This window comes from Natrix helvetica, assembly GCF_964273705.1.
Source record: "Natrix helvetica genome assembly, chromosome: 3".
Taxonomy (NCBI): Eukaryota; Metazoa; Chordata; class Lepidosauria; order Squamata; family Natricidae; genus Natrix; species Natrix helvetica.
Window position 1 is genome coordinate 102,190,539 of NC_138549.1, and position 13,337 is coordinate 102,203,875.

A 13,337-nucleotide genomic window follows, 5' to 3' on the forward strand; every position below is an offset into this window, starting at 1 on the left:
AAATAGAATTAATTTACTAATAAATGTCCTCCCTTCTTGTATACATGACTCTAGAGTAGATGGTTAACAATGAAAACAACATAAGAACAATTAAAATGCTGTCAATAATGAAAAACAAATAACATAAAGCAACCAAGAATTGAATACCACACAGTTAATATAAAAAGTGGGCTGGCCTACATTATCAGTATTATTTTGACAACAAAGCCAATTTTTTTAAAGTTTTTTTTTTTTAGTTTTCAAGACAAACACGACATATCCTCCTTTACATACTATAGAAAGTGTATCTGTTGGTTACAAAAAAGCTTACGTGCATCTCTTCCACAGTCAGCAAACGTACTTCATATTAACTCAAATATTTTAACTCAAATATTTACACGTTACCATCATCATACCTCCATTTTCATTTGACTATAATTGTTTCGATGTCTTTCATCATAGAATATACCAAGATTTAATACATAATCACATACTGGCATTTCATTTACTATTTCTAAAATCCTCCAACAACACTGAATCTTTATATCCTATTCTAGCTAAACATTCATAATATTCAATAACAAAATTTTCTAATCCTTCTTTCCAAATCATTATTTGCAATTTACATCCAATTTCCTTATGTTGTACCCATAACTATATATACGTTATTATCATTATCCCTCCTTTATTTAACTATATCCTGTATCATAACATTTCCCCCCTAATATTCAAAACTTAACAATATCTAACTTAGTTCTTTTTTTTATTAACCTTTATATATAATCCAAAAGAATTTCTAATCTTCCTTTCATGGGTACCATTCAATATTCATATCCCACTATTGCTTATCATGACACTACACATTGTATACATTATTATCATTATCAATTATTTGTTTAACTGTATCTATTATCACTAAATTTCCCTAAATTTAACTAGTTTTAAATTATACTCTTCCATCTATCAACCTGTATCTTTCCGGTAGCAAAACAGTCTCATATCTTCTGCTATTTGTGATATCAGTCCTCTAATCATCTCTTTAATCAACTTTGTATGGACTCCTCTTAGCAACTCTTTGCTTATAAAATCTCTCATGTTGATGCCCTTCTTCTGTTTCCTTAATCAGCTTATCTTTGATTATCGGTGGTGTTATCAAAACTATTGCTAATAAGATTTCTCTCTTTAAATCCATAAATTCTTTTTATTTCTTCTTCTTCTGTATCTTGCCATCTGGGGTAGGTTTCCCCTCCATTTAATTCCTCTTTCAGTATTCCACTCTTTCCATTTCAGAGACAAACCAATCACCATAAATATCAGCAATTTTAATTTCTTTATATTCATTTTCCTCTTCGATCTTTTGGATTTTAACCGCCACTTTATCCATTTGATGAACATCTTCAACTTCTCCATCATATTTTGCTGTTAAATGCACTAAGTCATCCAACTTCTTCTCTATCCTCTCACGTGTATTTGATAATTTCTGTATTTCTGAGAATATCTTTTGCAAATTTAAAACTTCTTTCTCCTGTTGACATTGCGCCATTATCTCCAGCTAATAAACACTGCTATTCTAGCTTAGAAAGTTTTAACAAAGATTAAGCATCGATTCACAATAATCATTTCATTTTCACCTTTCTCTGGTTAGAAATACTTCAAAGGAACATCGGTGTGCTTTTCTTCTTATCACTCTCTATAAAGAAGCAATAAGACCTTGACGTGCCAAGCCAAGATAATCAGTGAAAGAAAATAAAGTGTTTCGTTTCCAATACACAAAGCTCTAGCCTTCGAAGTAGCAGTGTTATTGTTACAATGTTGCAGTTTTTTTAAAAAAAATATCTTTTTTGTATTTCAAGTTGAAAAGAAAGTCCAGTTCTTAAATGAGTTAGAAAAACACCCACAGTAATGAAAGAGGAGAATTTTAGACCATAGGTTACAAAGAGTAATGAGTAAAGAAAAATAGAAGAAGGCTTAATTCATTCGTTTTAAAAGTCTTACATAAATTCCATCCGTGAAGGTAGCATTTTAAAAAAAGATAACCCACTGTCAAAAACCATTCCAAATTTAATTCCACCGCTTATTTCTTCTGTTCTCCAATTTGAATTTATTTTAAGTTTTTTATAGGCAGTCACTTTTAAAATGGTAAAAATTCCTCACCAGCTGGAAACACTTTCTCTTTCCATATCCTTCCGTTTTGGAGCCGCCCCGACTTCATCAGCCAAATGGATTTTTTGTCACCGGCTTGAAGACCTTCTCTTGGATCAATCAGGGACTTTGCGATGTCCCTGAGATCAGCAAGATGTATACTTCCTGTTCACTGTCTCTGTGGGACGGTTTAGGTCCCTTTGGACCACCCAGTGGCAAAAGTGTCGACTGCGATCTCAGAGCATTGAGATTGCACGTCATGTCGTCGCAACTTCGGCTCCTCCTCAACAAAGCCAATTTTTTTAATGCCTTGTGACTTGAATATGCTGCTTTTGACATATCTAATGGGAGAGTTACCACTGGGAAGAGATAGTCCTATAAGAACCCTGGTCTCAAATTGTGAAGGACTTTGAAAGTAACCACCAGCCCCTTGAATTGCACGGCAGCTAATACAGCCATGAAGCAGAAGCATCATATGTACTGAGAAACTAGCACCCAGAACTGCCCAAGCTTCTTCATAATCTTTAAGAATAGCCCCAATTTTTGCCCTTTGTACAACAATTGATACAAGTGAAATATACAAAACAGTATTTAAGCAAAACATATAGGTAGAATAATGACAAAACAATTATGTGCAAAAACACCCTCCTGTCAAATTTATCTCTTCTTAATATAATATTACATGAGATTTCAGATTAAGCCTCAAGTCGCTGTGAGCGACACTTCTTAAAGAGTTCCTGAGGAAGATGATCTATTTTACATGTTAGTAATATATTACAGGTTAACTTCAAAATGCAGCATCAGTGGATGAGAGAAAATCAAATTTACAAAGAGGTTTAGTTGCATAGTTTTCCCCTTTTTTATATGGAATGAAAGGCAGACAGAACTTTCAAATCTGAAACTACCGTAACAATAGTAATAACACTTCCAGAGTAGATTCTAAGTCCCTGCAATAACCAAGAGGGGAAAAAATGCAAATACAGGCTATCCAATCTCAGTTTTCATCCAGGCTTTCTCATATTATCAGCCAATCATATAGCTACTTGGGGAAAAGGTGGCTACCATGGTTACCACATAAACAGTTTCCTGTTTCAACAGTAGCTGTTGAGGGAGTCAGGCTTTGTACCTAATTTGGATTTTAAAGCAGAAAACTAGTGGCCTAGACATTTACTGAATCTTATTTCTCAAGAGTGCTGACATACTGGCAATAAGAGCTGCTGCTTATTTGACAGCTTCAGTGTTCTTTCTGCCATTGTGTTGGGAGACAGATAGAATATTCAGGACCTGGAAACAACTTGATCATGTCGGAAATGACTAATGACCAGAGCAAGAAGCTCAGCATCATTATCAATAGGTAAGTGGCATGATATGGTTGAAGCAAAGGGATGGTTTTGAAGCAGGCTCAATGAAGAGGAGGCTATCTGCAGTCATTTTGTGACAAGCTAATACAGGTTTTCCTAATATGCTGCTGTTCTACTGTTTTAGATACGATGTTCATCAAATAAGTTTGGACAAGTAGTTATGGCTTATAAGCATTGCAATCCATAGCAGTCAATGAGGACCAGTTTGTGGGATTATAGGATAAATGTATTTCTTCCTGAAATCTGAAGGGCAGTATTCCTAAAACTCAAGTTGCCTGTATTAAGGCAAGAGACTTCAGCAGTAGGACATGAGGGTGGAGAGAAGGCATGGTCTCTATAGAAACAGACTTCTCCTTCTGCAATTTAATGGTCTTCTTCAAGCATTTGGTAAGAATCCCCTCAATTAAAAACTGGAATGTAGGATGTCATTCTGATTCTAATTTGTTTGTTTGAATTGATTCCTTTCTCATGTTCTAAAAGTTTCTCATTCTAAAGTAAAAATGTAGCTTGCTAAATGATAAATACAGTGATACCCTGGTACTCATTGTTAATTGTTTCTGAGAAGTGTGATGAGTACCAAACAATTTTCTCCTATGAGGAATAATATAGTGAGTCACAAGGCAACTGACATCGACAAGTTCTAGCTTGTGTGTTGAGTACCAGGACAAAATTTTCATGTCAAAATGCATTGAGTACCAAATTCAATGAGTTTCAAAACAGTTGAGTACTAAGATACAACTATGTATTAATTGAAATATTCTCAATTAAATTTTAGGATCATTACTTAATTAAGAATATTTAAGTTTTATTCTTAAATAAGACATTAATTGTGCTTAGGAATTTATGATTAATGTTTTTTTAACTTTATTTGAAGAGATTGCAAGTGGTTGAGAAAGGTTTATAGGGTATGTGTGTACACAATTTATTCTGAACCCTTCCTAATAGCCAGGCTAGAAAAGGGAATGAAAGAAATGGAATTGGCTAGTCTCAAATTCACCTAATATTAAACCATAATGAATATTTGTCTCCAAATTGGGATTTTTATCAATTATTTATTCTTTCAAGAGCAATAAAAGTTCTTGCAGAAAAATGGTTTTTGATCATACATTGAGCATCTATTCTGTCCTACCTTAATAGATTTTGGTGACTAAAAAGATAGAAAATATAATGAGAAAATACAAATTCTAAAACGAAGACATTGTGGCATTGAATACATGTAAAATATATGTGTGGACGTGTGTGTTGATGCACATGAACACAGTCATTTAGATATAGATGTAGAAGTATCTAAATCAGTCATGATGCCCTTTCCTACTTTAGTCCTCTATATGAATGTTGCAATTTATCCAGAGTTTACCTTGTGATATCCTCAAGTAAGAAAGGATTTTTTTAAAAAAATAATAATTTACTTACATAACACCTGGGTATAATATATTGATATTTTTTTCATTTCCTTATGTTATTAGAAAATTATAGCAATTAGTCATCAATTGAATTCATGAACATGTGTATCCACTAAAGCACAGATGCACAATGCTGAAAAACTGGAACACAAACTATCTACCATAATTCTACTTTTTCCTTTTTTCTTATGATATACAATTGTATAAAAAAACATACTATAATAATAAGAGATGTTAGGTATAACAATCTAGATGTCCATTTGCCCATGTTTGTCTATATTATAAAATGATTAGGGCACTCATAGAAACACCCTTAACCACCTCAGTCTGGAAACATTCATAATATGGAATTCAGATCACATACTTTAGATAATAGAGGTTAAGATTTAAAAACTTGATAGTTTCAAATAACTGTCACCATATAGAAACCCGTTTTCACAGGTGAGACAGTTCCTCTACAAGGATGTCCACTGAGGATGACAAACTAAAGAAAAACCTGTGTGTGAACCTTTCCACCATTTGGGTTCACACATAGTTCTAAGCCACGTTTTGTTCAACTGTAGATTGTTCAAGAAATCACAATTGTTACATTCATATATAATCTTATGCTATCTAGATTCATACAGCTTGTCAACCAAAACTAAGCACCTCAAATCTTAACCTTTACTAATCTGGGGTCCTTAAAATGTGCTGATTGTAGCAGCGATGGCGAACCTTTCTGTCCTCGCGTGCCAAAATTATGTGCTCGTGTGTGCACCCCACACCCCACAATGCAATGCACCTCCACCCACCTGCACATACACGTGCAACCCCCCTGGGCATGGGGGGGTTGCCCTCCACAGGCTCTGTAGGCTTTCCTCAAGCCTCTGGGAGGACCAAAATGGCCTCCCCTGGGCTCTGGGGGCCAGAAACACGCCCGTTTTTTGCACCAGGATGCTTCAGGGAGCACCTCCGGAGGGTTGGGAGAGGCCGTTTTCACCTTCCCCAGGCTCCGGAGGCTTTCCTGGGGAGGGGAAAAACAGCCTCCCTCAGGCTCCTGGAGGCACTCCGGAAGCCAGAAATAAATCATTTCTGAACTTCCGGTTGGCACGTTGGGCCTGTTTTTCACTGTCCCCAGGCTCTGAAGGCTTTCCTGAAGCCTGGTGAGGGCAAAAATGGCCTCCTCCAGCCCCCTGGAGGCCCTCTGGAAGCCAGAAACAGACCTTTTTCCAAACTTTCAGTTGGCTTTTTTTCGCCCTTCCCAGGTTCCGGAAGCTTTCCTGAAGCCTGGGGAGGGTGAAAGTGGCCTCCTCCAGCCTTCCAGAAGGATGGAGCTGATGGCTCATGTGCCGGTAAATATGCTCCATGTGCCACCTGTGGTTCGCCATCACGGAACTATAGTTTTGTATTTGTCACCAAGTATTCTCAGTTATAGTCCAATAACACCTGGTTTGGTTAAGAAATGTTCAATTATAATATTGTTTTGAGAAATAAGTTACAGTAAATGTGTCATATTTTAAAGAGCAGATTAATTTGAATCAAGCTTGTAACTTCTAATCTGTATACTCATCTATTTATTACCAGGAGTCTCACAAAAGAACAAAATGCACATAAGAAGTTACCATCATCTTCAACATCTGGGAGACGATTGAGCTTCGCTAGTGCCATGCAAGCCAGTAAAGTTAGTTCAATGGGTCGCAGGAGTATCATAATCACTTCAGAACCAAAAATGGAAAAGGGTGCTTTACCCAGCAAACCTCTTGTCCAGGTAATCAGGCACTATATGAATTATAAATGTAGATCTAATTAACAGTTAAATCTAAGATAAAGGGCTATTAAAGATGCAAAAATGTTAGAAATGCGTCACACAAATCAGCCAGATTTGTGACTGAATGTGGCATTCTTATCTACCTGTCAAATTCTTCCAAGAACCTGGGATAGGCAGATGTTGATGTTCAATGGTGTTAGAGGTATCGTTGCAGGATGTAAGCTATTGTGAGCAAAGTTGCCTTTTTAAATTGGCTAATGGTGAATTTGTCAATGCCGATGGTGTTCAAGTAATACTGCAGTTGTTTTACGATTACATCCAAGGTGCCAGTACTATTGGTACTACCTTTGCTTTCTTTTGCCACAAAAACTTATTATTGTTATTATTTCAGATAACATAAAATTTAAATCTTTCTTCTTGAATAGTTCTATAAGTGAGAAATATGAGTGTTATTTTCCCTTGATAGCATTCCATCAAATTAAATGATTATTTATTTTAAATAATAATGCCAATTCAAGATAGTAACATTTTGCTGCATGATGTAACAGTAAATGTGTCTGCATATTGTCTCTTGAAATGAGCCAGCAGAGATCATTTGAAAAAATAAAATTCAAGCAATGGGCAACAATTTTAAAATGGAATTATGATTGAAAAAAGAATATTTAAATCTATTGTAAACATAAATGTAATATAAGAATTGCATCTATTTCTAAAAATATATATATATATTATTTCCTGCTCTTATTATACACCTGGTTATGTGTTTTTAATTTTAAGGCTGGAAACAAACGGAACATCTTGCATAAAATACTCGATCAAACCCAAAGCCTGAGTTGCTTAGTTGCCTTCTAAGCTGCAGATATAGTACATATTTTTAGTTTTAATCAAAAGTTAATTCTTGTATAGACATACGTCTGTCATTTAATTATGAGAGTTTATATATGGTACAACACTGTAGACCCACTGAGAAGGACTGTAAGATTTTGTATCTTTTTTCACCAGGTCTATATAGCTTTTAATTATCTGTTTACAATTACTTTACAATCTGTTTTAGAATCTTCCCAATTAGAAACTGACTGCTCTGCAATTCTTTTTATCCTCCTTTCATCCTATTTAAACATAAGAGACATTTGTCCTCTTCCATTTATGTAATAATTAGAGCTATGTTACATAAAACAAATTACATCAGTATATGTAAGTATATTACTTATGTAATATAGAGAATAGCTAGATGTCTAGCCAGGCTATCAGCAATTTTAAAAAATATTTTTAATGGATTTGGCTCTGAAATTTTGAATGCCGTGTTTTTCAGAGTATAAGACACACCTTTTTCCCCACTAAAAGTAGGTGAAAATGTAGGTGCGTCTTATAGACCGAATACATGCGTTTTTGGCCTCCCAAACCCTCCACGCATCATGTTTTCGCCTTCCCCGGCCCTCAGAAGCACTCTACAGTACTCCACATGGCCCCTTTTAGCCAAAAACGGGCCTGTTTTGGGGTTCCCAAGCCCTCAGTGCATCGCACCCAGAAGCACTCTGCAGGCCAAAAAAGGGCCGTGCAGAGTGTTTCTGGGGTCTGGAGGATCTGAAAATGTGATGCATGGAGGGTTTGAGAGCCCCAAAATGGGGCCGTTTTTGCTGAAAATGGGCCACATGGAGCACTGTAGAGTGCTTCTGGGGGCCAGGGAGGTTGAAAATGCAATGCATGGAGGCATAAAATAATAATAATAATAATAATAATAATAATAATAATAATAATAATAATAATAATAATAATAATAATATTTATTTCTTAGCCGCACCCTCTCCCGAAGGACTCGGGGCGGCGTACAATAAAACACATAAAAACAATATGGACAATACACACACAAAATAAACGAATACGTGTACATGGAGGAGGTGGGAAGATGAATAAAGACAGTTAAAACACAATTTAAAATCCCCTAATAAAATTCCAAAAGTCACAAAATTAAAAAACCCGTCAGGAGCAGTGTGAACGAACTATGGTTGAGCCAGGCCAGCTACTTGAAATAGGTGGGTCTTGAGCTTTATCCGGAAGGCGCGGAGGTCAGAGGTAGTCCTAATATCCGGGGGAAGGTCATTCCACAGGGCTGGGCCCGCAACAGAGAGGGCTCTACTCCTAGACGCCGCCCCCTGACATTGTCTGGTGGACGGCACCTGGTGGAGTCCCTCTCTGTGCGAGCGAATTGGTCGCAGGGATGTATGGGGCAGGATACGATCCCGCAAGTAGCTAGGTCCTGAGCCATGGAGCGCTTTAAAGATCATAATCAAGACCTTGAAACGCACCCGGTAGACCACAGGGAGCCAGTGCAGCTCGCGCAAACAATTTTTTTCTTGTTTTCTTCCTGTAAATTTAGGTGCGTCTTATATCTGGTGTATCTTATAGTCTGAAAAATACGGTATATTCAGAACAACTAGGTGTCCCCTGACCCCACATCAAGCTGAAGATGCAAGGCTTATTCATTCAAACTATTCTTTATAACTGGCTAGTAGAATACAAATACAACAAAGATGATTAGGGGACTGGAGACTAAAACATATGAAGAACGGTTGCAGGAACTGGGTATGTTTAGCTTAAGAGAAAGAAGGACTAGGGGAGACATGATAGCATTATTCCAATATCTCAGAGGTTGCCACAAAGAAGAGGGAGTCAAACTATTCTCCAAAGCACCTGAGGGTAGAACAAGAAGCAATGGGTGGAAACTAATCAAGGAGAGAAGCAACTTAGAACTGAGGAGAAATTTCCTGACAGTGAGAACAATTAATCAGTGGAACAGCTTGCCTCCAGAAGTTGTGAATGCCCCAACACTGGAAGTCTTTAAGAAGATGTTGGATAGCTATTTGTCTGAAACGGTATAGGGTTTCCTGCCTAGGCAGGGGGTTGGACTAGAAGACCTCCAAGGTCCCTTCCAACTCTACTATTGTATTGTATTGTAAGTCTCTTATTGGAAAAGACTCAGTTAAAATGAAAAGCTTGGTAGTTCTCCCTTTTCTTTGTTAGCCGTACCCTCTTTACTGAGCAATTAATAAATAGTTTATTTTAAGTACATAGGAAAGCTTATGTTGTTCTTAGTATACTGTACTAACTTTTATTTATTTCGTTATGTATTCAATTTATATGGTCACCCATCACAAACATTAGAAACTCCATTTTTTTGTGACACAGGCTTTTTTTCAATTAGTGATTTACAGCATCTTCCAATGTCACCCAGTCTTTACTGAGATGATATTAAACCAGTTCCCATTACATTAACAGTGAAACAATGATAGTTTCATGACTTCAGAAGAAATTACAAATTATTAATCTTCCCATTCTAATGATTCTGCTGTTTTTTTGTTTGTTTATAGTTCCTGGTGCTTGTCCCAAAGGTGCTTTTTTCAATAGGCAACTGGACTTTATGGTTTTTCTTTGAAGACATTTCGCATCTCATCCAAGAAGCTTCTTGAGCTCTGATAGGATATTGGGAATGGTGTCAGAGCTGAAGGAGCTTCTTGGATGAGAAGCGAAACATCTTCAAAGAAAACTACAAAGTTCAGTTGCCTCTTGAAAAAAGCACCTTTAGGACAACCATCACCTGGATGACTGAGAATTTCCATAGATGTTCCTGGGGCTTGTTCTGTTGCTCAAACACCTATATCATACTTACTCCTTTCAAAATCCATATTTTCATAAGTCTTGTAAACAGTCTAGCTATTTGGAAGTAAAAATAGTTAAACTTTTTGTCTATTCTTCTGAAGTCCATTTTCCTTCTCTTCCTCTGTTATCCTCTAGCTATTCCATGTTTTTAACATGTAAGTCCTCCTGATCTTGTATTTTGTAAAGTTTCTTGCACATTGATAATGCTATGTAAACAAATATATAATCTGGAATGAATATGGTTTACATACAAATGTTTCTAGGTTCAAGGAATACTCAGTTTAAAAAAATGTAATAGAAATGATAGAAAATAGCTGGGTTAACTACAAAATATGTTGTTTGTATCAGTAAGTTAGTTAGAAGAGTCATTCAACTTGATGTACTTCATGTGCTTGCAAATGTTTACTTTAATAAATAAGTGGATTGCAAAATTGGGCATTTCATTCGATCCCTATTTCACACATTGGCTGAACAATTTATTCATTTTATAAATCAAACAATTACCTAAAAGTCTTAAAACAAAATAAGAATCTTAATGTGCTTTGTGAATTTTTCAGCCATGTTATATAGTTTCCATGCTACTTTAATGCAGTCTAACTCCTAATATTGTAATGTACTCTTAAAAGTACCCTGAAAGATTTAATGAAGAAAAGCAGCATATCTGGGATAATAGGAGACACCCACTCTTTAAAGAAAAGATCTGAAATTTTTAATCAAATTAACAGGGAAAACCATTATTTTAAATATTGTTAAAATAAAATACTCAAGTGTTTTGTTTCATTCACAATTATGCTCTTATATAACTATATATTTGACTATTTCTTTGCTTATTTATGATGGCTTGGAAAATTGTTTTACAAAATTCCATCAGAACAATTTGGATTACGAAGACTTCCGGTTCCGGCGGCTACGGCGACGGGCAAGGACTTTGCCCGCTCCCGCTCTTCGGTGGGCTTCCCCCGCCTTTGGGGGGGCACAGGACACCCCGAAGAGGCGCCCTGCCGAAGGAGCGGCTCGCGGAAGGCTCTGGCACCGGCGGCGGCTGGTGGGGGCTTTTCCGCTTTGCTCCAGGCACCGGGGAGCAGTTTTGGAGGACGCGCCTGCGTCTCGCCCCATGCCAATCGGAGAACGCAAAACTGAAGGAAGCAGTGGCGGTGCGGTGAGATGCTTCCTCTCTTCATCCCCTTACTTTTGAACTGATAGACTTTTCAGTAATTTTAAAAGTTAACCTTTCGGATTTACTCTTGGAGGAGCGTTTAGAGGGGAGGGGGATTCCCCCCCCCCTTGGACAAGCGGCTTGTTAAAATTCTGCTCTCGCCCCCAGGGGAAGGAGGAGGGGGGAGAGCCAACTAATGATGCCTCACCCCAGCAAAAGTGTTTTTCATGGGACTTAGTTCCAGAACTTATTGATGACCTGAGAACTTTTTGAACTTTTAAAATTTTTCTTATGCCTCTGAGCCCAAAGCTGGCAGGGCAAGATGGCACACTTCCGTTGTCTTTATGAACTGTAAAACCTGACTCCACCTTTAAAATTCAGGCTTCCAGTCTTTGTCCCCGTGTCACCCAGAGGAATCTCTTGTGGATTGTTATTTCCTGAACTCTTTGGAGAAAAAACTTTTATCTATTGCTAGAGTGACTAAAGAAACTCCCACCTGTTTGGATCCTCTGCCTTCTGGACTCATTTGCCTGCTCTACTTCTCCAGCTGCCCAGTTTCTACACTGACTGATCTCTTTGTTTTATAAACCATGCCTCCAAAAAGACCACCCCCGGGAAAACCTGGCTTTGCTACTTCTGCACCGACATCTGCAACATCCAGTCCTGCCACACAGTCAAAGATTACAGAACTGATGCAACCTAAGAGTACAGAGATGGATTTGCAACAAATGCTCCAGCAACTCATACAGGGCCAGGAAGAAATTAAGAAACAATTAAAAGAAATGAAGGAAGAAATTAAAGAGAATCAAGCCCAAATTTATAAGAATTCACAGAGACTGGACCTTGTGGAGGGTGGGGTGGCGGAGGCGAGAGGGGGGGTAGAGGCTTTACAGAAGGGAAACAAAGAACTTGATATCCAACAAATGAAAACAGAGTTTGAGAGAATGTCCTTTTATCTTAGATTTCAAAATGTAATAGAAGCAGATGGGGAAAATATAAGGGACATTATGACTAATATTCTAGCTGAATATATAGACAAAGATAAACAGCAGATGGAATGGGAGATAGATCTGGTCTATAGAGTGAATTCAGCATATGCCAGAACACACAATGTACCCAGGGAGGTTCATATTAAATTCCTTAGGAAAAGCACAAGAGATGAAATTCTGGGTGTACAAAGGGGGCAAACACTGACATATCATGACAGGGAGATAACCATCCTGAAGCAGATCCCCCAAAAAATTAGGGAGAAAAGGAAAAACTATTCGCAATTGGCGAATAAACTATACCAGAAGGGGGTGTGGTTTAGATGGTTGATGCCTGAAGGTATGCTGATATTCTGGGAGGAGACAAGAATCAGAATCAACACACCCATAGAGGCACAGGCCTTTATGGAAAAAAATAAAGCGAACCTAGAAAAAACAGAAGACACCACAATGGTTACACAGGACACGGGAGGGGCCGGAGCTCTGCCAGCGGGGGGTGAAGGGGCAACACCAAGAAAGCTCAGATCACAAAAATGAATAAGAAAACCACAATGTTATAAACAGACCGAAAGTAATAATGAAATTATATCTAGACTATATATCATAACTATATAAACTGATTGAAAACTATTTTTTCTAGAATTAATGTGCTGATTTTTTATGATTATGTATTAATGTTTTATATTTAGATGTATCCTATGAGTTTGGAGGGAGGGGGCGTCTGCCACACTTGCAACTGCCAAAATTTGTAACCATTCCACTTACCCTTTTCCTTATAAATGTTTTAAAAAAAACCAATAAAACTTTTTGGAAAAAAAAAACAATTTGGATTACAAGGAGACAACTCTAGAATAAATAAGACTTCACATTAATAGCTTAACCAATCAATTAAAGCCAATTTTTAAA

General features: G+C 37.2%; 1 protein-coding gene across 3 annotated transcripts in view; it reads left to right on the forward strand.

Moving 5' to 3' along the window:
- The window catches only part of DNAI4 (dynein axonemal intermediate chain 4), a 50,587-nt gene that overhangs the window by 6,499 nt on the left and 30,751 nt on the right, over positions 1-13,337 (forward strand). For 2 of the 3 annotated variants that reach the window (XM_081948278.1, XM_081948276.1), the window contains exon 2: positions 6,449-6,632. In XM_081948278.1, the coding sequence (XP_081804404.1) occupies positions 6,449-6,632 (184 nt within the window). Of the gene's footprint in view, positions 1-3,366; positions 3,476-6,448; positions 6,633-13,337 lie in introns of those variants that run through there. The other variant, XM_081948277.1, reaches the window with a different exon arrangement.